Source organism: Eriocheir sinensis, chromosome 16 (assembly GCF_024679095.1).
Source record: "Eriocheir sinensis breed Jianghai 21 chromosome 16, ASM2467909v1, whole genome shotgun sequence".
In the NCBI taxonomy this organism is placed as follows: domain Eukaryota; kingdom Metazoa; phylum Arthropoda; class Malacostraca; order Decapoda; family Varunidae; genus Eriocheir; species Eriocheir sinensis.
In genome coordinates, this window is record NC_066524.1 from 14,760,449 (window position 1) to 14,788,208 (window position 27,760).

At 44.3% G+C, this 27,760-nt stretch overlaps 2 protein-coding genes across 2 annotated transcripts in view; both read left to right on the forward strand.

Annotated features, from left to right (window-relative positions):
* LOC126999342 (cell surface glycoprotein 1-like) overlaps window positions 1-20,506 on the forward strand; it is an 87,896-nt gene extending 67,390 nt beyond the window's left edge. The window contains exons 3-4 of the mRNA XM_050861863.1: window positions 12,119-12,297; window positions 18,250-20,506. Of these exons, the coding sequence (XP_050717820.1) occupies window positions 12,119-12,297; window positions 18,250-20,497 (2,427 nt within the window). The 3' untranslated portion in view covers window positions 20,498-20,506. The remainder of the gene's footprint in view (window positions 1-12,118; window positions 12,298-18,249) is intronic.
* Window positions 20,507-21,181: 675 nt separating this feature from the next.
* Window positions 21,182-23,254, forward strand: LOC126999345 (mucin-2-like). The gene is made up of 2 exons (XM_050861868.1): window positions 21,182-21,322; window positions 21,466-23,254. Exon 2 carries the CDS (start codon window positions 21,515-21,517, stop codon window positions 23,120-23,122), a length of 1,608 nt encoding a protein of 535 aa, XP_050717825.1. The 5' UTR covers window positions 21,182-21,322; window positions 21,466-21,514; the 3' UTR covers window positions 23,123-23,254.
* Window positions 23,255-27,760: the final 4,506 nt, after the last annotated feature.

Below are 27,760 nucleotides of genomic sequence, written 5' to 3' on the forward strand. Positions count from 1 at the left end.
TATCTATACGTATTTCTATCATTCTACCTCTTCTATATATATGCTCTTATTCTACTTATTCTTTATCTACCTTCATTCTACTCCTACCCACAAACTTCTTCATTCTCTTCCCTTCACTCTTCTTCCTCCGCTTCCTTCTCGTTCTTCTCCTCCTCCTATGCAAGGCTTATCTACTCCCTCCTTCATTACTCCTTCACTACTCCTACCCGCTCCTACACTTCCATCCCGTATCGTCCTTCTCATTTTTTTTACTCTTCTCTTTCTTTTTCACTTTCCTCCTTTCTTCTCTTGAACCTTTCCTTCTTATTCCATTCCTTTCGTTTTTTTCTCTTTCCTTACTTTCCTCTTCTTTCCGTTCTCTTTTCTTTCTCTTCCCTTACTATTAATTATCTTTTTGCTTCCCTTCTCTTTCTCATCCACCCCGCCCCTCAACATTTCCACCATCTATACTTTCATTGCCTCTCTCATTCTCCTCTCTTCCATTCCCTCTTTCTCCTCTCCTCCATTCCCTCTTTCTCCTCCTCCTTACCCCCACCTCCACAAGCATTACCTCCCTCCCTCCTTCATTTTTCTCTCTTCTCCAGTTCACTTTTCCCTCTCCTCCTCCTCACCATCACCTCCTCCCCTCCTTCATTTTTCTCTCTTCCTCCGTTCACCTTTCCCTCTCCTCCTCCTCACCATCTCCACCATTCAAAACACACACACACACACACAAAAAAGTCCATATTGCATTCCGTGTTTTTGTTTGTGTGTAATTAACCTTTTTTCTTTCTCTTCCTCAGGTGAGCTCAGGTGAAGGTGGCTCGGGAGGTTGTGAGTACACGTAACACAGGTAAACCACATGAATAAAAAAAAAGCAAAACAGGTAGATAACAGAAGCTGAATGGAGAGATAGCAAAGGAGCAGCGAGTAGCGGGCTTTTTTTTTATTACTGTTTCCTTTTTTTGTGTTGTAAAAAAAAAAGTAAACCCTTAAAAGGTAAAACTAGGAACTCAGGTTTAGGGGAAAAATGAAAAAAGAAAAGAAAATCGGAAGACGGTAAAAAAAAGAAAAAACGGAAAAAAATAATGTATTAGTGAGTCAGTGGAGACGGTGCATAGGGAATGATTCTAATCCATAAAAGGTGAATTAGGAAAGCGGGAAAGGGAAAAAAAAGGAATGTATTAGTGAAAAATTCAGTAGAGAAGCTGCATAGGGAATAATTCTAATCCATAAAAGGTGAATTAGGACAGCGAGAAAGGGAAAAAAAAGAGAAAAATAAAGAAGACATAGACGGGAAGGCAAAATAGGAAAATGGAAGCAAGAAGTAGAATAGAACGTGAAAGAAAAGGGAGGCAGATGTAAGATTGATCGCAACAAAGGGAAGGAAATAAATAAATGAGGATATACAAGGAGGAAAAAAAGGAATAAAGCAAAAAAAGGAGAAAAAAAGAAAAAAAAGATAAAGAGGTAACTAAACATTTTCCTCTTGCATATCAACCACCAACACACACACACACACACACACACACACACACACACACACACACACACACACACACACACACACACACACACTAACCTCCCCCTCCCCCACACATTCCACCATTGACTAATCTTAAATAAATGCTAAAAAAACACAGGTAAAATAAAAGAACCTTCCATATAAAGAACACTCAATTCACACCTGAGATTTTTTTTTATATATTTCTTCGACCAACCTTACTATTTCCTTCCTTATATGGCCAACACTACCTTCCCTTCTCTCTCTCTCTCTCTCTCTCTCTCTCTCTCTCTCTCTCTCTCTCTCTCTCTCTCTCTCTCTCTCTCTCTCTCTCTCTCTCTCTCTCTCTCTCTCTCTCTCTCTCTCTCTCTCTCTCTCTCTCTCAGGTGATAGTGACATTGGCTTAATTACAGGTAGATTCGAATTCCCTTTCCCCTCACAGGTAGTAGTAGTAGTAGTAGTAGTAGTAGTAGTAGAAGCAGGGGAGGTTACAAGGGGAAGGTGGATGACAGGGTTGGATGACATGGTAGCAGTAATGGGTGAAAGACGTTGTTGTTGTTGTTGTTGTTGTTGTTGTTGTTGTTGTTGTTGTTGTTGTTGTTGTTGTTGGGTGTGGTGAGGTTACGGCTGTGTTTGTGATGCTAATGAAGGGAAGGTCTTGCAAGGAGGGGATGAAATGATGGGATGATGAAATTTCCTGCGTGTGTGTGTGTGTGTGTGTGTGTGTGTGTGTGTGTGTGTGTGTGTGTGTGTATAAGGCAACTCTTCCTCCTCTTTTTCATCATCATTTTCTTTTCCTTCTTCTTCTTCTTCTTCTTCTTCTTTTTCTTCTTCTTCTTCCTTCAAATCTTCTTCACAATCACTAAAGACGAACACAATCCCAAGAAATACACAATCAGAAAGACAATTAACTCACCTCCTTTTCTTCTTTTTCTTCTTCCTTCAAATCTTCTTCACAATCACAAAAGACGAACACAATCTCAAGAAAAACACAATCAAAAATACAATATCTCTCTTCTTCTTCTTCTTCTTCTTTTTCCTCCTCCTCCTCCTCCCACCTGACCTAACCTCCCCCAAAAAACAAGGTGAAGCTGGAGCCATTTTCGATCAAACATGCAAATTAAACGCAATTATACACCGATACCTGATAACGCACGTGTTTCCGCCAGGTGCAATCAACGTTCACGGCTAATTACAGGTGGGGGCAGGTAGGCGAGCTCAGGTGTTTTCTCTTTCTCTCTTACCTCTCTCTTTATCTTTATCTTCCTCTCTCTCTAGCTATCTTCACCAATCTTTCTTACTTCCTTATTTTTCTTCATTCTCTCTCTTCGTCTTGCTCTTCCTTCCTTCGTACTTATTGTCAACTGTTTTCTCTTCCTCACCTCTCTCTCTCTCTTCATTTTTCTCCTCCTCTTTCTCTTCCATGTTATTTTCACTCTTCTCTACTCCTTCCCTTCTCTTCATTATCTCTCTTTGTCTTTCTCTTCTTCCTTCCGTACCTATTCCCAACTGTTCTCTCTTCCTTATCTGTCTCTTCACTTTTCTCTTCTTCTCTCCTTAATTATTTCCACCTATCTTCACTACTTCTTCGCTTCTCTTCATTCTCTCTCTTCGTCTTCCTCTTCCTCCCTTCGTACTCAGTCAACTATTCTCTCCTCCTCACCTCTCTCTCTTCATCTTTCTCTTCTTCTTCCCATACTTTTCTTTTTAGTACTGAAACGAAACTATATGAAGAGAGAGAGAGAGAGAGAGAGAGAGAGAGAGAGAGAGAGAGAGAGAGAGAGAGAGAGCAGGTGAATGTGTGCTCCTCAGGTGAGTAAGTTTCATAATTATCAACAACAGGTAGCAGGTGTAACTGGGTCTTAGTGTTTTTTTCTTCTTTTTTTCTTTCTTTTTTGTTTGTTTTTCCTTCGGTGTTTGTTTGGGATGTATTTGTTTTGTTTTGGTTTCGTTGTAATTTGTATGTTTTTTTTCTTTGTGTTTTTTTTCACTTCTCGTCTCTTGCTTTTTTCTTTTTCTTATTATTATTATTAGTTTGTGATTGGTGGGTTTTTTTTTTTTTTTTTTTTTTTGCCTTTGATGTGGTTTGATAGATGATTTGTTTGTTTATTTTTTTTATTTATCTATATATTTTACCCTATTTTTGCTTTTAATTTCTTATATTTTACTCTATTTCATTTTATTTATTGATTTATTATTATATTTATTTTTCGCATGTGGGTCTCTCTTTGTAATACACTTTTCAACATTCAAGCAAAGAGTCCGTGTTTGCTTCTCGCTTGAATTAATATTAAGAATCCTCAAAACAACAACAAAAACAATAGCAAATACGCCTTCTGTTCAACACCAATTAACTATCTTAACAACACCACCACCACAAACAACAACAACAACATGACCACCACCAACACCATCACCACCACCACCAACAACAACAACACCAACAACAACAACAACATGACCACCACCACCACCACCTCAATCAACCACCACCATCTTACTTCCCTCCACCACCACCACCACCACCACCCCTTTCCTCTCCCCTTCCCTCTATCTTCTCCCCCATCACTCAACACTAAACTCCCCTCTCTCTCCAGCATCTCCCTCCCATTCCTTATCTCCCCTTTCTTCAACTCCTCTTTACACCCATCAGTACTACCCTTCTCCCTTCTTAACACTCTCCCCATCTCTCTCAAACACGATAGACTTTGACCTCCTCATTTCCCTAACCTCCCCATCACTACCATCACAATCACTATTACCACTATCGTTCTCTCTTCTTCCCATCATTCTTCCCATCTCTCCCCATCACCACGACTATAAACTCCCCCTTTCCCATCACCAAATTCACACCCATCACCACTGTATTCTCCCTTTTCCCCAACACTTCCCACTACTAAAACCTCCTCCCCCATTCCCCATCACTGCCCCCATCACCACCATCACCAACACCAACGCCACAACTTTTCATTCTTCTCCCTAACACTTCCCAGAACTATAATCTCCTCTCCCTTTCCCCAACCTCCCTCCCCCCCTTCCCCCAACACCCCCCCTCACCCCTAAGTTCTCCTCTCCATCACCTTGATCTTATCTGCGGGGAGTCGGAACTTACTGCCCCGCTTGTCAAGGTGTGCAGCAAGGTGTGGCCAGTTCCAATTACTCAGGTAGTTTTGCGGGTGATGACAGGTGAGGTGAGGGAAGGTGTATTGTGCAAAGTGGAGTTGTTTTGTTTGCTTGTTTTATTTTCTTTTTTATCTTCTTTTCTTTCTTTCTTATTCGTCTTTGTTAGTATTGTTGGTTTCTATTGTCTGTTTTCTTTTTTTGTCTTCCTTTCTTTTTTCTTTTTTACTCTTCTTTGTTAGTACTATTGGTCTCTATCGTGTGTTCTTTTTTTCTTTATTTTTCTTCCTTTCTTTTTCTTTCGTTCTCTTCTTTGTTAGTATTGTTGGTCTATTGTTGTTTTCTTGTTTTCTTTCTTTTTCTTTCGTTCTCTTCTTTGTTTGTGTTGTTCGTCTTTATTGTTTGTATTTATGTAAGTTTGTATGCATATTTTTTTCTATCTTTCTCTCTTTTTCTTCCTAATTCTTTTCTTTCTTTCTTTCTTAGTATTGTTGGTCTCTACTGTCTGTGTTTGTGTATGTGTATGTTTGTTTCTGTCTGTTTTTCTGTCTGTTTTTTCTGTCTGTCTGTCTATTTTTTTCGCCCCTTTCTTATTTTCTTTTCCTTTTTTATTACTAGTCTGTGGTTTATGTGTTCGTCTCTGTCTGTGTGTCTGTCTGTCCTACCTGTGTGTGTGTGTGTGTGTGTGTCCTCGTTCATTCTGGAAGGTCATTCAATACGTACAAATAAGGAATATGAATCGACCCTCAGTGAAAGTGACTCAAGAGGGGGGAGGGGGGGGCATGGGAAGGGGGAGGGGGGGAGGGGTCAGGACGCGGCCGGCATCCCTCCCTGGCCCGGGCGGCGTGTGGTCTGGGTGTCAAAAAGGGGACCACTTAGGCGACCGTGTCCGGATATAAAAAATAAAAAAAAAGGGTTCCGATAGCACTCAGAGGATTATGATTAGAAGGGTGTTTAGTGCCCCTTCTTTAATGGAGGGGGAAGGGGGGGGGAGGAGGAGGAGGAGGAGGAGGTAAAGAAGGAGGGCATATAAGAGGGTTGAAAGAAAAGTAAGAAAGTATGAAGAAAAATATGAAAACCAAATTAGGAAAAGAAAAATAAGACAAGAAGAAAAGAAGAAAAGGAGGAGGAGGAGGAGGTAAAGGAGGACGTGGAGGAGGAGGAGGAGAAATGAAGGATAAAAAGGAAGATATATATGAAAAGAGGTAAAGAGGAAGAAAGGGCAGGAAAAGAAAAAGACGAGAAGGAGGAAGAGGAGATAAAAGAAGGAAAGCATAGAGGAGAAAAAGAGTTGGAAGAGAAGTAGGAAAATATGAAGAAAAATATGAGAACCAAAATAGGAAAAGAAGAAAGGTAGGAAAAGAAGACAAGAAGGAAAAGGGGGAGGTACGAAAGGAAGACACAGAGAAGAAAAAGGATCAAAAGAAAAGTAGGAATAAAGGTAGAAATATATGAAAAGAAGCAAAGTAGAAGAGAGATAGGAAAAGAAGACGAGGAGGAGGAGGAGGAGGAGGAGGAGATAAAAGATGAAACATAGAAGAGAAAAAAAAGTGGAAGGAACGTAGGAAGAAAAATATGAATGCAAAATTAGGAAAAGAAAAGGAGAAAAAGAAGAAAAGAAGGAAAAGAAAACGAAGAAGGAAAATGAAAATAACAATAAGAAATACAAAACAAAGAACGAAGCTAAAATTAATGGTTAACAACAAAAAACAAAAATAGACAAGCATCTGCAGATAACTTTCCATAATATTTTGGCCGAAGAAGAGGATAAAAAAAAAGAGAAGGAGAAATACAACCAAGATAAATGAGCGGAACTTTGCATAATCTTCACGACCATATAAGTAAAAAAAAGAAAGAAAGAAAGAAAGAAAGAATTGACCTAACGGGGATTTTCTTTTACCGACCAAGAAGAAGAAGAAGAAGAACAAGAACAAGAAGAACAAGAAGAACAAGAACAAGAACAAGAAGGATAAAAAGGAACAAGACCAAAAAGAAGAAAAAGAAGGGAGATGAAGAGGAAGAGGAAGAGGAAGAGGAGGAGGTTTACGAGCACTCCAAATTAATGTAACTTTTTCCGAAACCTCTTTGTGTTATACTTTTCTTTTTGACCTGAATATAAACGAGAAAGAGAAAGACAGAAAAAAAGTACAAAAAAAAAAAACTTAAGACATCACAGCAGCGGGGGGAGAGGAAGGGAAGGGGGCGGAGGAAGGGGAAGAGGCGGACGGAAGGGGGAGAAAGGTGTGTGTGTGTGTGGGGGGGGGAGGTTACAACACACTCCCCTCTCCCCTTCTTTCTCACCTTTCCTGAAGATATTATGCAAAACACGTCACATTTAATAATAAGAACTTCCATTTTGAGACGAGGTACTTTCTTTCTTTTTGTGCAATAGTTGGCGGTACTGAGAAGGGTAGTTAGTGATGGTAATGGTAGGGGAGGGAGGGGGAAGGGGAAAGAGGAGTAGGAGAAGGAGGGAGAAAGAGGAAGGGGAGTAGAAGATGGTGATAAGGGTGATGATGGTAATGGTAGTAATAATGGAAGTAGAAATGGTAGAAAAATTGCAGTAGTAGTAGTAGTAGTAGTAGTAGTAGTAGTAGTAGTAGTAGTAGTAAAACGAATAGTGAAAGTAGCTATTATTGTTGTTTTCGCGCTATCAGTAAAAAAATAGTAAAAATGAAAGCGAAAAGGAGAGAAAAAAAAGAAAAATGACTCAGATACAAAATATTACAAAATCTCTTCCCCGCCTCTTCCCCTTCCTTCTCTCCTCCTCTCTTCCTTCTTACACCTCCCTTCCCCAGCTCCTCCTCCTCCTCCTCTTCCCCTTCTCCTCCCTTTACCCCTCCCCCCCTCACCTGGCCGCCCCACCTGCAAATTACAGTCCTCCGCCAGGTACTCTCCCTGATAAGCCGGTGTTAGGCAGGAAGGCGAGAGTACTGGTTTGCACGTAGGCCTCCTCCTCCTCCTCCTCCTTCATCTACTTCTACATCTCTTTCTCTTCCTCATTCTGCCTCTATTTTCTTTCCTTCTTCTTCTTTGCTTCTAGTTCTTAATCATTTACAGTTTTACCTCCTCCTCCTTTTTCTTTTATATCTTTTTTTTTTCTTCCTCAGTCTCCTGTTATTATTTTGTTTTTCGTCTAGTTCGTTCTTGAGTTTTTTTTTTCTTATGCTTTGCTATCTCGGCCATCACCTTCCACATCTATATTTTCTTCTTTTCCTTCTTCTTTTCCTATTATTTTCGCCGATTTCAGTATCATCTTCAACTGCAACTTCTTTTCCACTTCCTATTTTCCTCTATTTCGTTCTTTTCCCCAACGTTCGCGTTAACAATTTCTTTTCCTCCTTTTATGTTCCTCTATTTCGTTCATTTTCTCAACATACCACAACGTATTCATTTTCCATGTAACTTGCTGTCCCGCCTTATCAACCACATCTATATTTTTTTCTTCTTTCCTTTTAGTTTCCTTTATTTTGTTCCATTATCCAACATTTTACAGTAAACATATTTTCCTTCCCTTCAAGCCGGGGTTTCTCGCCTTCTTTTCCTCCTCTTCCTATATATCCTCCTTTTCCCAACACATCACAAAGCATTCCCCTTCCCTTCATGCCTTGGTCTCCTTCTCTCAGCCTCTCGCCTAATCATTGACATCTATATCTTCTTTTCCTTTTTTTCTCTCTATTTCCTCCCTTTTACCCAACACATCACAAACCACTTCCCTTCCCTTCATGCCTCGGTCTCCTTCTCTCAGCCTCTCGCCTCATCGTCCGTCTCAACACGCACTCCGGCGGGACGCGAGGCTGCATTCACCTGTCTGAAGTGTGTGATTTGGCCGCCATCCATTCAGGAGTGTCTGTGATTGTCATTCATTGGCAGGGGCAGATTGCGGGGTTATATTTATTACTTTCTGGTCTGAGGCTTGTAGCGGGCTTGTCTGCATTGTGTGTGTGTGTGTGTGTGTGTGTGTGTGTGTGTGTGTGTGTGTGTGTGTGTGAGTGTGTGTTTGGTTCGGGTTGGCTACAGTGCTTCATTCATTTCAATATTACCTGTGTGTGTGTGCGTGTGTGCGTGTGTGTGATTGATTGGTTAGGTTGTTTGGTTGTTTGGTTGTTTCTCTGTGTCTTTGTTTCTGTTTCTGTTTGTTTTTTTCTCTTCATCTTTCTTTCTCTTTCTTTGTTCGTTCCGTCTTTCTTCGTATTCGCTTCTCCCTTTCTCTTTTTCTATACATTCTCTTCCGCTTCCTCCTCCTCTTCTTCCTCCTCCTCCTCCTCCTCCTCCTCCTCCTCCTGCAATCACGTTTTCTCCATTAGTGAACTTCATTTCTGACTCATGTTTTCCTTTCACACACACACACACACACACACACACACACACACACACACATACACACACACAACCTAATATACATACTTCTCCTTTCACTACCATCACCACTATCATCACTACCACCATCACCATCACCACTACCATCACCATCACCATCACCATCGCCATCATCACCTCGTCCATCTCACCCTTCATTCTTTCCTTTTCCCTTTTCCTCTTCCTTAAAACCTTTCCCTCTTGTTCAACTATTTTTCCAATTTTTCACGTACTAACCATGCTCTTCCAAACTCCATATCCCCCCCAATAACCATACCCCTTCAAACTACCCCCCATTTCCACCATCTCTCTACACCCTATTACCCTTCCGATCAATCCTATTTAAACCAGTACCCATTTCAAACATTTTATTACAGACCTTTCCCAATTACACCTTTTCAAATCATTCTTATTTTAACCATTCCTATTTAAACCAGAGCCCATTCCAACCATCTCCCTGCCAACCATTCATTACCCTTCCCAATTACACTCCTTCATATCATGCTTATTTTAACCATTCCCATTTAAACCATGACTCATTCCAACCTTCATATCATGCTTATTTTAACCATTCCCATTTAAACCATGACTCATTCCAACCTTCTTCCTATCAACCATTCATTATTATCCTTCCCAATTACACTTTTTCAAATCATTCATATTTTAACCATTCCCATCTTAATCAGTAACCATTCCACTCATCTCCATACCACCCATTACCTTTGAAACTCCACCTCTTCAAACCATTCCCTTCTCAAACCAGTACCTATATCAACCATTCCCTTTACAACCACTTCCAATTCCAACTAGTACCCATTCTAACCCTCCCTATTCCAACCATTCCCTAGCGCAGCAACCATTAACTATTCCAACCATCACCCTTCCAATTTTCCTCTTCTAACTGTCCCTATTCCACCACTTCCAATTCCAACTAGTACCCATTCTAACCCTCCCTATTCCAACCATTCCCTATCGCAGCAACCATTCACTATTCCAACAATCACCCTTCAACTTTTCCTCTTCTAACTCTCCCTATTCCAACCACTTCCAATTCCAATTAGTACTCATTCTAACCCTCCCTATTCCAACCATTCCCTATCGCAGCAACCATTAACTATTCCAACCATCACCCTTCCAACTTTCCTCTTCTAAATGTCCCTATTCCAACCACTTCCAATTCCAACTAGTACCCATTCTAACCCTCCCTATCCAAACCATTCCCTATCGCAGCAACCATTCGCTATTCCAACCATCACCCTTCCAACTTTCCTCTTCTAACTGTCCCTATTCCAACCACTTCCAAACTAGTACCCATTCTAACCCTCCCTATTCCAACCATTCCCTATCGCAGCAACCATTCACTATTCCAACCATCACCCTTCCAATTTTCCTCTTCTAACTGTCCCTATTCCAACCACTTCCAATTCCAACTAGTACCCATTCCAACTCACTGCCATCCAACGCACTTCACACACACAGCACGAAGGGAAAGGGGAATCAAGTGCTCTTATGACAAGGTCTCTACATACAAGTATCTCTGATTAACAGGTAAAAACGTAATAGTACCAGAAAGAGAACTCCAAAAACCGCTCCACTGATCCTGCTGACTTTAGGAGGAGAAGGAACAGGAGCAGAAGGAGGAGGAGGAGGAGGAGGGGGGAGGTGGAGGAGGAGGCTTATGTACAACTAGTAGCTTGGAGAACAGGTAATGCAGGTGAGGAAAGATGGAGGTCAGGTGATTGTAAGAGGGGAAAATATAGTGTTAGGATGAGAGAGAGAGAGAGAGAGAGAGAACTACACACACACACACACACACACACACACACACACACACACACACACACCTAGTTTTTTCGCGTCGCTGTGAAAGGTAAATGCAGGTAACTTGATGCGTTTCTTTTTTAATCTTGTTACTCTTTACATTATATCAACACGTGGGCGGCTGATAGTACCAATAATAAAAATAATAATAATAATAATAATAATAATAATAATAATAATAATAATAATAATAATAATAATAATAATAATAATAATAATAATAATAGGTGGTAGTAGTAATTAGCACTATTTTTCTTTAATAATTATCATCATTATTAACCAAGGAAGAAGAATCACAGAAAAAGGCTATATTGTTTCATTCCTCTCTCTCTCTCTCTCTCTCTCTCTCTCTCTCTCTCTCTCTCTCTCTCTCTCTCTCTCTCTCTCTCTCTCTCTCTCTCTCTCTCTCTCTCTCCCCTAAACCCTTTTTCTTCTTCTTCGTCCTCTACTCTTCCCTCTCCCTTTTCAACACTAACCAACCCCACTCAAAAACTAATATTTTTCCTCTTAATTCCTCTTTCCTCCTCTTCATATACTCCAAAATAAATTACCACACTCATTAACTAATATAACTCCGCTCGCTCCCTCTTTCTATCTCTCTCCATGGACTCAAAACTCACCAAACTATCCAATAATGTTTTTTTATAGCACTCTAGCGTGTCTTTTGTTTACCCTCTCCATGACTCCTAAATACCCAAATTGACCCTTCCTTCCCAAGACATCAGATTTCCCTCTATTTCACCATTTCATTCTGCCAAAATCAACATAATCTTTTCACTCCCTCACTTCAAACCACACATTTCTACCTCATCTCAACTTTTTCACTCCGTCACTTCAAACCACACATTTCTACCTCATCTCAACCTTTTCCTCCAAACCAACCATTTTTTTACCTACCCTCTCTTTTTCTTTCCTCTCTTCAAAACAAACCAGACAATTCCTCTCTCTCTCTTTTCACTCTCACTTAAAAAGACAAACTACACCTCACCTCAACTTTTCTCTCTAAAAAAAACAAACAATTCCTCACCCTCACCCTTTTACTTCACTTAAAAAAACACAATTTCTACCCTCTTCACCTTCTCACTCTCACTTTAAACCAGACAATTCTACCTAACCTCTCCTCTCTCTCACCCAACCTAACCTAACCTAACCTAGCCTAACCTTACTTCTCCATTCCTCTTCTTCACAACACAACCAAAACTAACGCAATCTAACCTCTCTATCACACTTTCTAGATACCAGTAGTAGTAGTAGTAGTAGTAGTAGTATAGTTGCTTTTGTAACGGCGAACCAATCATTCTCCTTAACCTAACCTAACCTTCCTCTCCCTCACAGCTGGCGGCGGCTCAGCTCTCCTACAGCAATGAGGTGGTGCCCGTTATGCCCAACATGCCCACCATCACCGGGCTGGACGTGCAGTGCGAGAAGGAAGGGATGACGGTCAACGTGCAGTTCAACCTTCCCTTCAACGGGGTCATCTTCAGCAAGGGGCACTTCTCCAACCCCAACTGTCGGTAAGTACGGAGGTGGTTGGGTTCCTGGGGCGTCCTACTGTTCTTTTCTTATCCTGTTTTTTCGTCGGCTTTTTTTTCTGATTCTTTTCTTGTTCTTTTTTTTGTTGTTGTTCTTGCTGTTGTTAGTTTCTATTCTCTCTTTCTGTTCCTTTTTTTCCATTGTTTCTTCGTCGGCTTTTTTTTCTAATTCTTTTCTTGTTCTTTTTTTTTTGTTCATGCTCCTTTTGTTAGTTCTTCCTCTCTCTTTCTGTCCTTTTTTTCCTCTTTTCTACTGTTCACTGATCTGTCTTTTCCCTTTTCCAGTCTATTCTTTCCTTTTTTCTCCTTTCATTTTTCGTCTTTTTTTCTATTTTTTTCTTTTCTATCTCTTTTTTTTTGTTCTTGCTCCTTTTGATAGTTCTTCCTCTCCTTTTCTGTCTTCTTTTCCTCTTTTCTATTGTTCACTTATCTGTCTTTTCCTTTTCCCAGTCTATTTTTCCTTCTTTGTCCTTTCTGTCGATTTATCTCTTAATCTGTCACTGTTTTTAAAGTTTTTTCTTCCTCTGTTCCATCGTTGGCTGAGCTCTGTTTTCCTTTTTCTTGTCCTGTATTTCTCTTTTAGTCCTCCTCCTCTTTTCCTTTCTCGATTCATCTCTCTGCCTTTTCCTATTTTTTTTTCATCCTTGTCCTTGTTTGTATAGACGTCTTTTTCTTCTAGTATTGTTGGGTATTTTTTATTTTTCCTTCTTCTGTTTCTTCGTCCATTTATTTTTTCTTATCATTTATTTTCGTTCCTCTCACTCGCCTTAACCTTCGTCCACTCTCAATTATTTTCCGTCTAATCTCTTGCTAGCTCCTTCCTTTCCACTTTTTCTGTTTCTCCTTTTCCTCCTGAACCTTCCCCTTCCCTTGTTTCTCATTGTTTCTTATTCTCTAACTTCCCTTATAGCCAAACTCTTTCCATTTCTCCTCTTCCCTTTTCAATGTTGGGTAAACTATAAACTATTTTTAAGTTGTTGTCATAATCTAAAACTTAATGATTATAAAAGTATCCTTAGAATCACAAATAAATACTAATGACAATAAAATATAAACTACACTAAAGTAAATAGTAGATAACTTAAAACTAAAATCATTGTATAAACTTTTTTTCCATAGAGAGTAAAGTAGTTTAATAATAAGGCTGGGTTAGTAAAGTATTTAAAAGTATACTCTTAGAATAATTATTAAACTCAGGTAAAGGCTAATTAATTAATCCAGTTTTAAGACAGGTAATAGTTTTAAGATGTAAACTTCCTATTCTGTTCATTTTTCCTTTTGTAAACGGACCATCTTCCCGAGGCACGGCACACACCTGCACACACACCTGTTGATTACTCTGACACCTGACACGCCCACCTGACACTCACCTGGCCTAAGTGCCGCCCCAGACAGTGCCAGTGCCTCACACCTGTCCTTTCCCCTCTACATATATGAACACACAAACACACAAAGCCACTAAACTAACCATGTATCATACCTGTACATTGCTTAATACTCCTCCCTCTCATTCTTTGTTGATATTTTAAAACCCCAATCACTCTTCTTTTTTTCTTTCTGTTGTATGATTCTTTTCCCCTCCTGGGTGACGTGTGTATATATGTGTGTGTTCCGAGGATGTGTATAGATGATGGTGGACTAGACTAAGATGCTTACCTGCTTACCTTACCTGTGTAGTTAGTTAATTAAGGTAGCGGGAAGGTAAGCAGGACTAATTGCCTAACTCATGTGACGCCACTGCTTCTACTGCTGCTGATGATGATGATGCCTATTATGGTAACCTGACTCACGACTCAAGACTCACAACTCGAAAGAAAAAGTGGACACGATAAAAGAAAACGAAAGAGAAATTAATTGAATATAAAAAGAAAACGACAATGACGATGATAATAATGATAATGATAATGATAATCAGCGACATCTAGAACACGGACTAAACAACGACTCAATAGTGAAACAGAAGTAATAATAGTATCTCTAATGACCCTTTAATTAACATACACCTAACAATTTGTGAGACTATAAAAAATCCGTCTTTGCAATCATAAAATAGCGAATGACCTTTAAATATCAACCTAATAAATCGATGGAAAGCAAGAAAGAATGGTTATAATACGCCTTTCTAATCATAATGTATTAAAAAAACAAAATTACGAGACGAACGAAAAACGAACCAAACTAAGACAAGATACGAATGACGGTGAATGGACAGAAAAAGGTGTGACGCGTGACAAATGAACATCGACGCGACCTGTACCCAAAATAACCAAAACATCGACGCGACCTGTACCCAAAATAACCAAAACATAGACGCGACCTGTACCCAAAATAACCAAAACATCGACGCGACCTGTACCCAAGATAACCAAAACATCGACGCGACCTGTACCCAAAATAACCAAAACATAGACGCGACCTGTACCCAAAATAACCAAAACATCGACGCGACCTGTACCCAAAATAACCAAAACAATAACCCAAACTGGACGACCCGCGACGACCCAACGCAGCGCTCGTCTAACGCTGAGTACAAACACGCTGTCAAGCTGCCCTCAAAGCTGATACTGTGTTTGTTTGTCTGTTTGTGTGTCACGCCGCGCTTAGCTACCCGGTGTGTTGGCGCGTCTGTTTGTGGAGGTGTGGAAGCGTTGGTGTTTGTGTGTGTTTGTTGTGGTATGTTTGGAATGTGTGGTGTTTGGTTTGTGTGTGTTTGTTGTGGTATGTTTGGAATGTGTGGTGTTTGGTTTGTATGTGTTTGATGTGGATGTTTGGATCGCGACTCGTGGTTAATGGTAATAAAAGTGACAAAGCGTGGCGAGTATTCTGAATTTGCTGTGAAACGTCTAAAATTTGCTGTGAAACGTCTAAACTTTGCTGTGAAACGTCAAAAATTTGCTGTGAACGTCTAATGTTATACTTTCAAATATAAAAAGCCAATGGTGCAAACTCTAAAAAAAAAATAATGTTACTTGTTGAATTTAAATAACAAGTCAATTCAAAATACAGCAAAACACCAAGCCTTTCGAATTAAAAAGGAAAGCAATGACGTAATCTTAAAAAAAATTAATGTTACTTGTTGAATTTAAATAACAAGTCAATTCAAAATACAGCAAAACACCAAGCCTGTCGAATTAAAAAGGAAAGCAATGACGCAATCTTTCAAAATAAAAAAAAAGTCATCTTGTTGAATTTAAATGATAAGTCAACTCAAAATACACCAGAACACCAAGCCTTTCGAAATTAATCTTAAAAAACCTTAAAAAAAAAATAATGCTCCTACCTCGATCTAAAAATGTCAATGGCGTAATAATTCAATTGAGAAAAAAAATACTGTTACTCTTTCAGCTAAGTACTAAAAACCCGTTACTCTTTCACATAAATAAATACAGAAGGAAAAAAAACGCCACTAGTGTTACTCGTCTACACACAATGGTAACTCAAACTAACTAACCTGTCCATTCACCTGTCCACGAGTTATTATTGAGCGCCGTCCGTACCTCGTGGTGGGGGCAACCTCCACGCGACGGTGTATGTCCAAAAGATGAGGAAAGAGTCGATGAGTGACTGGTGATTGCTTACTGGCGGCGGTGGTGATGGTGGTGGTAGTGATAATTATGTATATTGGTGTGGTGGTGGTGGTGGTGATTATGGTGGTGGGCAATTATGTTGGTGGTGGTGGTTATGCTTGGGATTTTTACTAACATCAACGTTTTGACTTTACGATGAAAACTGTAGAGGATCAAACCAGACATCAATTTGAGATTCCTCACATTGATGATCAAAAAACAACAACTCGTAATTAAAGTAAAAAATAAATCATTAGAGATTCCTTATATTAGTAACCCGAAAACTCAATCAAAGTAAAAGAAAACACCATAATAAACAAAACAAAAAGTACTTGCAGATTTAAGGGTAAAAACATTAATTTCACTTGATCCTCCTAAGTTTCTCATCTCAATCGCCTCTCTGAAGGTTTAGGTGACTGCTTATAGACTCAGAAAACCGTACTTTGGGGTGTTCAAGTCTCTGGAAACCATGGTATCTGGCTACTCGATGAACGATGTATCTTCATGTATTTGGATATCAATACCAGGATATCCTTACACTTGGTACACGTTCAGGAGTACTCATATACCTGGCTTCTTGGCGAGACAGTAGCTATCCAAAAATACAGAGACTCAGATACCTTGTCAAACAACTGATTAGTTACCCAAGAATAAGTACCTGACTGTTTACCTATTCCGGCATTTGGATAACTGTGCACCTGGATTTTTAACGACCCAGGTGTCAGGTAACCCAAGTGCCTGAATAGTTGATTGGTCAGGTATTGTATAAAGAGGGTACCTGGTCTTTGAATGATAAGTTTTCTGTTTCCTGGATTATGGAAAAATTGGTGGTGGGTTCGGTAACTGGACATCTTGTTATACAGGTGCCTCAAACAAGCACCTGTGTAATGACGATGTTCAGGTAACCAAGACCTTTAAACCTGGATGAGTGGTCGTGCAGGTGTGTGGATCCCTAGGCGTCCACACACCTGCTGACCTGTGCATCCAGACACCTGCAATTGGCGCCAAACAGGAGGACTGGCAGGTGTCCTAAACGCCTGCCCCTCCGTGACTCAATGTCTCTGACTCAACATCAAAAGACGGAGTGAACTGAAACTCTCGTAATTGACTTGAAATTTAACTGAAGTATTCCTAATTGACTATGAATTGAACTTGATATCCTAGATGACTTAAAAGTAAACTTGATGTTCTAATTGACTATAAATTTAACTTCATATTCTAATTGACAAGAAATTCAACTGAAGATTTCCTAATTGACTTGAAATTTAACTTGCACCACTAAAATTTGCTCTTCCAACTTGACAAATTACGATTACTTTAAGATTACCTAACTAATTAATAAACGATAAGTGAACTGTCAATTCAGTCACTAATATGCCCAGCAAAGTTAACAATCAATGGGCTGTCTCAATAAAATAAGACAAAAGCCAATCAAAGTAACGAGTCTTATTTGGCTTAAGGTTAAGTCAAATAAACCTAAGACTGTTGAGCCACGAGATGGAGTCGAGGAGCGAGGAACAGTATATATTATCCTAACCTTCTCCTCTGCTTTTGTAGTTTTGGGCTAAAAGTATTAATTCTCTTCACCCCATCTGAGCAAGTAACCCTGAGAGACTGTAAGCCGTATAAAGCTGTAAATTAGACCATTGTAAACTCTGTAGTAAACTAAGCTTTTGTGTAAACCTGTCTAAACTCTCTTTTAAATAGCTACCCCCTTGTGTCTATAAACCATAATAATAATAATCATAATAATAATATATATATGACGCCTCTATCTTAAACTCTACACATGTCCAACAAAAGAGAGTCAAGGCTGAGGCTCCAAACCTTCTTAAGTTGGGTCGGTAGATGAGGAGTCTTGTCCGGAAACTGAGGCAAAATGAGACAGAATGCGTCTCTCAATGTTACTTGGTCGATATCCTGTTTTCTCTGAGAATGTTCGGGGGAACTTACCTAGACTTGTGCCTGCGATGAGTGAGTGAATGTTGTTGTGTTGTCATGAGGAATGGTTGGCACGTGTCTCTCCGTGCGCACGTTATAGAGAGCAATTTGTCCTTTTCCTTCCTTCTCATCAGAAACAGCACTTCATTTTGACTGTCCACAAAGTTTCATGTTCTGGTTTTCATGCATCCCTCCAAAAAGACTCGAATGTTCTTGAAAACACGAAACAACATGAATCCCAATGATATGCCCTTCCTGCCTGTCCACAACATCCCTGCACCGATTGGTACTCTTCTGATCTCTGTCACATTCCACCTTTCCGTCCAACACCAGTCACCGTCCCGCTTCTTACTCCCTGTCCATTCCGTGTGTCCTTGTGGTCCTTTCCTTCCTCCTCCTTGACATGACACGACCTGATACGCATCAGGTACGTGGCCGCCGGCTCGGATCGCTCAAGTTACACTCTAAGAATACCGAGCGGCGAGTGTGGGTCGTCCATGTCGGAGTACGCCAGCGGGAGCGGCCAGAGCACCCGCATGACCAACACCATCATCGTGCAGAACGACGCCGCCATCCAGGAGGTGTGGGACGTGGCCAGGACCATTAAGTGTGACTGGGTGGATAACTACATCAAGACAGTCTCCTTCAACCCCTTCAGCGTGGGGATGCTTGATGCCCAGGAGGTCCAATTCGAGGGTGACCAGGCAATCGAGTGCTGGATGGACCTGCTGCAGGGGACCTGGCCTGACGTAAGCGACATTGACCCTGTGGTAAAGATTGGCGAGACTCTCTCCCTGCTGGTCTATGCACGTGACAACAACGGCATGTATGACGTGAGCATCAAGGACTGCTACGCCTACGGCAGCCCCGACTTTAACGACTACGACACGCCGCGCATCCAGCTGACGGACGAGCAGGGCTGCGTGCTCAAGGACAAGCTAATCAGCGAGTTCTATTCCGCCAGGGAGAAGGACGACCGAGGCGAGGTTATCGTTACGTATGCGTTAGTCCAGGCCTTCAAATTCCCTGACGTCATGGACGTGTACATGTCTTGCAACGTGGAGATATGCAAAGGAGAATGTGATAACAAGTGCGGCGCGACCGATTACGTACCGACCCCGTCCCCTCCCGCCGTCACCACGCGCGGCCCGATCCGTCGCGGCAGCACGCTGTTCGGCGAGCCGATTTACACCACCAAGCCAGCCTGCTTCCCAGGCTCCACCGACCCGAGCTGCCCCCAGCCCACCCCAGAAACCACCGCCCCAACCGTCCCCACCACCCCCGCCCCTAAATGTGTCCCGGGATCCCCCGACCCTGAGTGCCTCATTAACTTCCCAGAACAGAGCCGTCCGTCCACCTATGTGTGTGTGGACGGGAGCCAGGACCCACTCTGCCAGCACCCCGCCGCGCCCGTCACCAAGCCCCCGACACCCCAACAGTCCTACGCCCCAACAGTACCGTCCTTCAGTTGTGTCCCGGGTTCCACAGACCCACGCTGTCCCCCACCCACCACTCCTGCTCCTAACTGTTACCCTGGTTCCCCAGACCCACGCTGCCCCAAACCCACAACCCCCGCCCCACCAAAATGTTTCCCAGGCTCCACAGATCCACGCTGTCCAAAGCCGACCACCGAACCCCCACCTAAATGTTACCCAGGCTCCCCTGATCCTCGATGCCCCAAACCCACCACCCAACCCCCTCCTAAGTGCTACCCAGGCTCTACAGACCCACGCTGCCCCAAGCCCACCACCCCCGCCCCTCCCAAATGCTACCCAGGCTCTACAGACCCACGCTGCCCTAAACCAACAACCAGTCGGCCTATTTGCTACCCCGGCTCCCCGGACCCTCGCTGTCCGAGGCCCAAGCCAGGAACACTAAAGCCAACCATCATTACCACTTCCAAACCCACCCCTCGCCCCACGCCTAAGCCCACTGCACGCCCCACTTATCGCCCTACCGCACGCCCCACTTATCGCCCTACCGCACGTCCTACTCCCCGCCCCAAGCCCACCCCTACCCCAGAACCTACAACTGAGGGTCCCGGTGAGTACCCAAAAGGCTCAATCCTCTTCCCAGCTACCATCACCACCGCCTCCCCCACCACCCCACGCACTAACCCACCAACAGTTCCTACCCGGGCCCCTCCCAAGCCCTTCCTCAAACCCACCACAAAGAGGCCAAACCGGGGCAAGCAGCTTGATTCCTCGGCTGAGGGAGCCAAACCCGAACCTAGCGGGAAGGAGTGGGAGGGCGAGGCGCGCTACCATGCCTTCCACAGCTTCCATTACCAGCGTGGGGATGGCAGGAGGCGCCGTGTGTTTGGGGAACGGATTCCTGGGGACCGAGACAGCAGCACTAAGTCCCGTCGCTCAAGGTCTGCGGATGAAATAACGCGTCCGTTGATAGCAAAGGTCCCCATCCGTCTGAGCCGCGCCATGTCCGTTCTTGCTATCGGGGAGTCGCTTCCTGACGCATCCCTCCCAAGGGCCGAGGCGCAGACGTCCATTGACCCCCTTCATGACGATCCCCTGGGCTCCGTTTGCTTCCCATTGACTATCTTCGCCGCCGGGATGTTGACGGTGCTCCTCCTCCTCCTCTTCTCCTCCACGACGGCCCTGGTGCTTTACATTAAGAGGGTTTCGTACAAAGGAGAGAAGGATCCGCGTCGTTATTAGTGTTCCCTTCTATGCTCTCTCTGTATCTCTCTGACTATATTTCTCTCTCTTTCTATCTATCTCTACCTACGTCCATCGTCGCCCACAAAGTAGTCATCGTCGAGGATGGATTTAATGCTTGGCTTTCGTAACACTTTGCCGTGACTACGATTCGCTATACGGTGCGTTCACTATACGATCCTTTTGTTATTACTATTATTATTATTACCATTATTATTATTAGTTTACTTTCACTTCCAAGCATTCTCAACTTATGATTATTATTATTATTATTATTATCGTACGGTTTCGATAAGTTCCAATATTCGAGTGTGACAAAGGTGCGATAGAGAGTTGGATTCGCCTTCTCGATGTTCCTCTTGTTACCTTGTTGACGCTTAGAACACAAGTAGGTTGTATTTAGGCCGACGATACCCTGGTGGTAATGAATCTTCGCGAAATTCAGTGTAAAAACGCTCTTTCCTTCCGCTTCAGTTTTCTCTTAAGGTTGTTTTATTATGCGACATTAGTAGTAGAGGCTCCGATCGACCCCCTACCTGAAATGACGATATATTTTTTTGTTATCACATTCTTCTTTGGTCTGTCCGTGTTGCTTTTATTTTACTTTTTCTTAGCGTAAGTTTAGTGGTAATCTGCATATACTCATTTTACAAATACGTAACGACCTCTAATTTCGCCTCGTGTGTCTCCTTTACGGGATCGCACGCGTCGCAAAGGGAGTCACCATTCTCGCGAACACATTGTTTTGACTGACTTGGACTGCTGACATGAATACGACATTCTTCTGATACTGTCCTTTCCACGTTGGGCTTCCTTTGACCGAAGGTAAGTCCACGTGACCGCAAGCTAACCCCTTCACTGTGAGATAACGTAGATTCTGCAGTGATATTGAAACCATGACGAGAAAAAAAATCCCAAGAGCAGGCAAGACGGAGGGAGTTGCTTGCTCACGCTATTTCCTCGCCCAGCTACGTCACTGCAAATTCCGGACGTTCTTCCTACACCTTCGTCATCCCAATGTTCGGGTGCGGCACACGGGACTTCGAGAACGAGATCGAGGGCACAACGGGCTACGAGAACATGATCATGATCCAGAATGAAGAGTTCGTGCAGGAGGTTTGGGACACGGCAAGGAAGATCACGTGCGACTGGACGAACCGCATGGAAAAACTCATCACCTTCCAGCCTTTCGCGGTGGACATGCTGCAAGCGAAGGAAGTGCGGTACTCCGGGGACGACTTAATGTGCTGGATGGATATCAAGGTCGGTAAAGGTCCATTCGGCAACCCCTTGGACGGCATAGTCAAGATCGGCGAGGAGCTGTCCGTTGTGGTGTACTCCAAAGATGGTGGGATGGATTTCGATATGCTGGTGAAGAATTGCTTTGCCTACGACTCCCAGGATATTGAAAATGAGAAGACGACCCGCATCCAGCTGAGTGACGACCTGGGATGTCTCCTGAAGCCCAAACTGATGAGTTACTTCTACCGGACGCGGGATACCAGGAAGACCGGGGCGGACCTGATTTCCTTCGCCTCTTTATACGCCTTCAAGTTCCCAGACAAGATGGAGATTTACTTGACATGCGAAGTGGAGCTATGCAAGGGAGGTTGTACCGATGTGTGTCGAAACCCGGCGTACCCGACCCGCCTGGTCAACACCACCACTACCTCCACGACAACCTCGCGCCCTCCACCTGTCAACCCCTGCATCTCAGCCCCTGGTTCCTTCCGGTGTTGCAGTGGAAACCCTTCACATTCAAGTTGCCCAACCACCACCACCACCACCACTACCACCACAAGAAAGCCAGATCCTTGCACCACAAATCCAGGATCCTCCCAGTGCTGTGCCAGGAATCCTTCACATCCTCGGTGCACCACCACCACCACCACTACCACTAGGAGGCCGGATCCTTGCGTCACAAATCCAGGATCCTTCCAGTGTTGTGCCAGGAATCCTTCACATCCTAGATGTACAACCACCACCACCACCACCACAAGGAGGCCGGATCCTTGTGTTACTAGCCCGGGATCCTTCCAGTGTTGCGCAAGGAACCCTTCACATCCTAGATGTACAACAACAACTTCCACCACCACAAGGAGACCAGATCCTTGTGTCACAAATCCAGGATCCTTCCAGTGCTGTGCCAGGAATCCTTCACATCCTAGATGTACAACTACCACTTCCACAACAACAACAACACAGAGACCAGATCCTTGTGTCACAAATCCTGGATCTTTCCAGTGTTGTGCCAGGAATCCTTTACATCCTAGATGTACAACTACCACTTCCACAACAACACAGAGACCAGATCCTTGTGTCACAAATCCAGGATCCTTCCAGTGTTGTGCCAGGAATCCTTCGCATCCTCGGTGCACCACCACCACCACCACGAGGAGGCCGGATCCTTGCGTCACTAATCCAGGATCCGTCCAGTGTTGTGCCAGGAATCCTTCACATCCTCGGTGCACCACAACCACTACGAGCACAACAACAACAAGGAGACCAGATCCTTGTGTTACCAATCCAGGATCCTTCCAGTGTTGTGCCAGGAATCCTTCACATCCTCGGTGCACCACCACCACCACAACAACAACACAGGAGACCAGATCCTTGCGTCACTAATCCAGGATCCTTCCAGTGTTGTGCCAGGAATCCTTCACATCCTCGGTGCACCACCACCACCACAACAACAACACAGAGACCAGATCCTTGTGTTACCAATCCAGGATCCTTCCAGTGTTGTGCCAGGAATCCTTCACATCCTCGGTGCACCACCACCACAACAACAACAACACAGAGACCAGATCCTTGTGTTACCAATCCAGGATCCTTCCAGTGTTGTGCCAGGAATCCTTCACATCCTCGGTGCACCACCACCACAACAACAACAACACAGAGACCAGATCCTTGTGTTACCAATCCAGGATCCTTCCAGTGTTGTGCCAGGAATCCTTCACATCCTCGGTGCACCACCACCACAACAAGCACCACAACAACAAGGAGACCAGACCCTTGCGTCACTAATCCGGGATCCTTCCAGTGTTGTGCCAGGAATCCTTCACATCCTCGGTGCACCACCACCACCACCACCACCACAACAACAACAAGGAGACCAGATCCTTGTGTTACCAATCCAGGATCCTTCCAGTGTTGTGCCAGGAATCCTTCACATCCTCGGTGCACCACCACAACAACAACAACACAGAGACCAGATCCTTGTGTTACCAATCCAGGATCCTTCCAGTGTTGTGCCAGGAATCCTTCACATCCTCGGTGCACCACCACCACAACAACAACAACACAGAGACCAGATCCTTGTGTTACCAATCCGGGATCCTTCCAGTGTTGTGCCAGGAATCCTTCACATCCTCGGTGCACCACCACCACTACAAGCACAACAACAACAACAAGGAGACCAGACCCTTGCGTCACTAATCCGGGATCCTTCCAGTGTTGTGCCAGGAATCCTTCACATCCTCGGTGCACCACAACCACCACCACCACCACAACAACAAGGAGACCAGACCCTTGCGTCACTAATCCGGGATCCTTCCAGTGTTGTGCCAGGAATCCTTCACATCCTCGGTGCACCACCACCACAACAACACAAAGACCAGACCCTTGTGTGACCAATCCAGGATCATTCCAGTGCTGTGCCAGAAATCCTTCACATCCTCGGTGCACCACCACCACCACCACAACAACAACAACAGCAAGACCGGATCCTTGTACCACTAGTCCAGGATCGTTCCAGTGTTGTACAAGAAACCCTTCCCATCCGCTTTGCACCACCACCACCACCACCACCACAAGGAGGCCAGATCCTTGCGTTACTAGCCCGGGGTCATTCCAGTGTTGCGCAAGGAACCCTTCACATCCTAGATGTACAACCACCACCACCACCACCACAAGGAAACCAGACCCATGCGTCACAAATCCTGGATCCTTAAACTGTTGTGCCAGGAATCCTTCACATCCTCGGTGCACCACAACCACCACCACCACCACAACAACAAGGAGACCAGACCCTTGTGTCACCAATCCTGGATCCTTCCAGTGTTGTGCCAGGAATCCTTCACATCCTCGGTGCACCACCACCACCACCACAACAACAACAACACAAAGACCGGATCCTTGCGTCACCAACCCTGGATCCTACCAGTGTTGCTCAAGAAATCCTTCGCATCCTAGATGCACAACCACCACCACTACCACCACAAGGAGACCAGATCCTTGCGTCACTAATCCAGGATCCTTCCAGTGTTGTGCCAGGAATCCTTCACATCCTCGGTGCACCACCACCACCACCACAACAACAACAACAACACAGAGACCAGACCCTTGCGTGACTAATCCAGGATCCTTCCAGTGTTGTGCCAGGAATCCTTCACATCCTCGGTGCACCACCACCACTACAAGCACAACAACAACAACAACACAGAGACCAGACCCTTGCGTCACTAATCCAGGATCCTTCCAGTGTTGTGCCAGGAATCCTTCACATCCTCGGTGCACCACCACCACCACTACAAGCACAACAACAACAACAACACAGAGACCAGATCCTTGTGTTACCAATCCAGGATCCTTCCAGTGTTGTGCCAGAAATCCATCACATCCTCGGTGCACCACCACCACCACAACAACAACAACACAGAGACCAGATCCTTGTGTTACCAATCCAGGATCCTTCCAGTGTTGTGCCAGGAATCCTTCACATCCTCGGTGCACCACCACCACAACAAGCACCACAACAACAACAAGGAGACCAGATCCTTGTGTGACCAATCCAGGATCCTTCCAGTGTTGTGCCAGGAATCCTTCACATCCTCGGTGCACCACCACCACTACAAGCACAACAACAACAACACAGAGACCAGACCCTTGCGTGACTAATCCAGGATCCTTCCAGTGTTGTGCCAGGAATCCTTCACATCCTCGGTGCACCACCACCCCTACGAGCACAACAACAACAACAACACAAAGACCAGACCCTTGCGTCACTAATCCGGGATCCTTCCAGTGCTGTGCCAGGAATCCTTCACATCCTCGGTGTACCACCACCACCACCACAACAACAACAACAACAAGGAGACCAGATCCTTGCGTGGCCAATCCAGGATCACCTCAGTGCTGTGCCAGGAATCCTTCACATCCTAGATGCACCACCACCACCCCCACCACCACCACTACCACCACCACCAGGAGGCCCAACCCTTGCGTCACCAGGCCGGGGTCTCCTCAGTGCTGCTCCAGGGACTCATCCCACCCGAGCTGTGTCAAGGAGCCGTGTTCAGGGCCCAGCGACCCCCGTCCACAGTGCCGCCCCACCACCCGCCCGCCCACCACAACCCCCAATCTCGAGAACCACGCCTTCCACGCGTGGCAAAACCGCCCCGCCAACGCCCCTCGTCGCCGACGTCCACCCTATGGCTCGCGTCTGAGCCCCGCAGCCCTGGAGGCCCTTAAGAAACGAGCTCAGCGCGACGTGTCGTTCCCAGCGCCGCCGCCGCCGCCACCACAGAGGACCGTCATCGCCATGGCTCGAGGGTTTCGTGTAGTGGCCGACAACGACTTCAGCTTCCCCACCGCGTCAGGACCAGAGCCTGTCGCGGCGCCTCAGGTGGACAGCGTGTGCGTGCCCGCCACCACCTTCACCATGGGTCTGCTGATCCTGTCGCTGCTCCTCGTCACGGCAGTCCTCGTGGCCACCTTCACTTGCCTTAAACTCAGGACCGTGATGTCTCGGAAGGACCTCGAGGCGAAGATCCCTTACTACAAGCAGTGACCCGCCCCTCGGCCCGCCAGCCCATCACGCCCCCGGTTGCTGGACTCAAGCAGGGGCGGGGTGGGCTCACGAAACCGGCGTCCCTTGACCAGGCAATCTTCTGATGGCGATAACCTGGAAGCTTTTGAGGTTTTGCGTCGTCCCTGACCAATCCTGTGCAGGTCACAGGTCAACAACCCAAAACACCTCGCTTGCCAGGCCTGACAAAACTTGGGACTCGATTTGCCAACATGTGACGATGACGGAAAAGAAAGAGTAAGAGACGTTGGTTGGTGACGATAGACAAAACGGAAGCCATTTCCTATGGGCCAGAGACCATTTGAGACCATTTTGACGGTGACATTAAACACTTTCCGACCTTCAGGCTATAGTTTCCCCGTTCTCCTCCACACCTGCTGCACACCGGCGGGAGAGCCTCGACCTTCCCTCCATCGATGTTTGTGATGCCAGACTTGACGCTCCTTGGGAAGGTTGCCAAGCTGCCTCGGTGCCTCACGGCGCCACACGTCTTAACGCTGCCTTGTATAATGTTGCCACACCGCTTTTGTAAACCTCGAAATTCAACCTAATGTCAAAATAAACACTCCGATAAGCCTTAACTCCTTTAAACCCAATAAACCCTAAAGATAAAACCATAAACCTTAAAATACTTAAAATATGTATGAGGGATCATAGGTTCATGGTTAAAGAGTAAAAAGATAAAGAAGAAAAAGGATATTGACCAAGTAAGGAAGCTTAGTAACCACACCAGCGCGGGGATCAGCACCACCCGGAGCACACCTGCCTCAGCCGACTCCACACATACAAACCCCAATAAACCAAAACACACCTAAAACAAACCTAAATGAAAACACAAATACTCCCTTTTAAGCAATCTTAAATCTGTAGACATTTAAAACCTGCAGAAAATAAGCTAAAAGTAAATAAATGTAAAAGGTTAAATAACTAATTAATAACTAAAACAAAACCTTAAAACTGGTATACAAACTAAACCTAAACCAAATGAATATATAAAAGGGAGACCAAAAGATATAAAAAATAAATCACTGATACTGTAAAAAGCCGCAGACGACCAAAGGTAAGGTAAGGTAATTAACGGTACGGACACCTGAGACCTTCCGCTGCCTCACCTGTGTTACCTCAGCCACGCAAAGGTAAGGTAGAAATAATTATTCGGCTAAGTCATTGATGTTATTATTATATTTCTATCGTTGTTGCTGTTGTTGTTGTTGTTGTTGTTGTTGTTGTTGTTGTTGTTGTTTTCGTTGATTTTACCATTATCACTATTTTTTCATTATTGTTTTTATTAGTTACTATTTTACTATTACTACTTCTCATTACTATCCTCATTATTATTATTTTGACCACTAACTTTTCATCGTCATTCGAGCTTAGAGTTTGTTATCGCTCTATATCAGACACGTCCTACTTGCTGCCTAAGACTTTACTTAAAATCTACGCCTTCACAACCC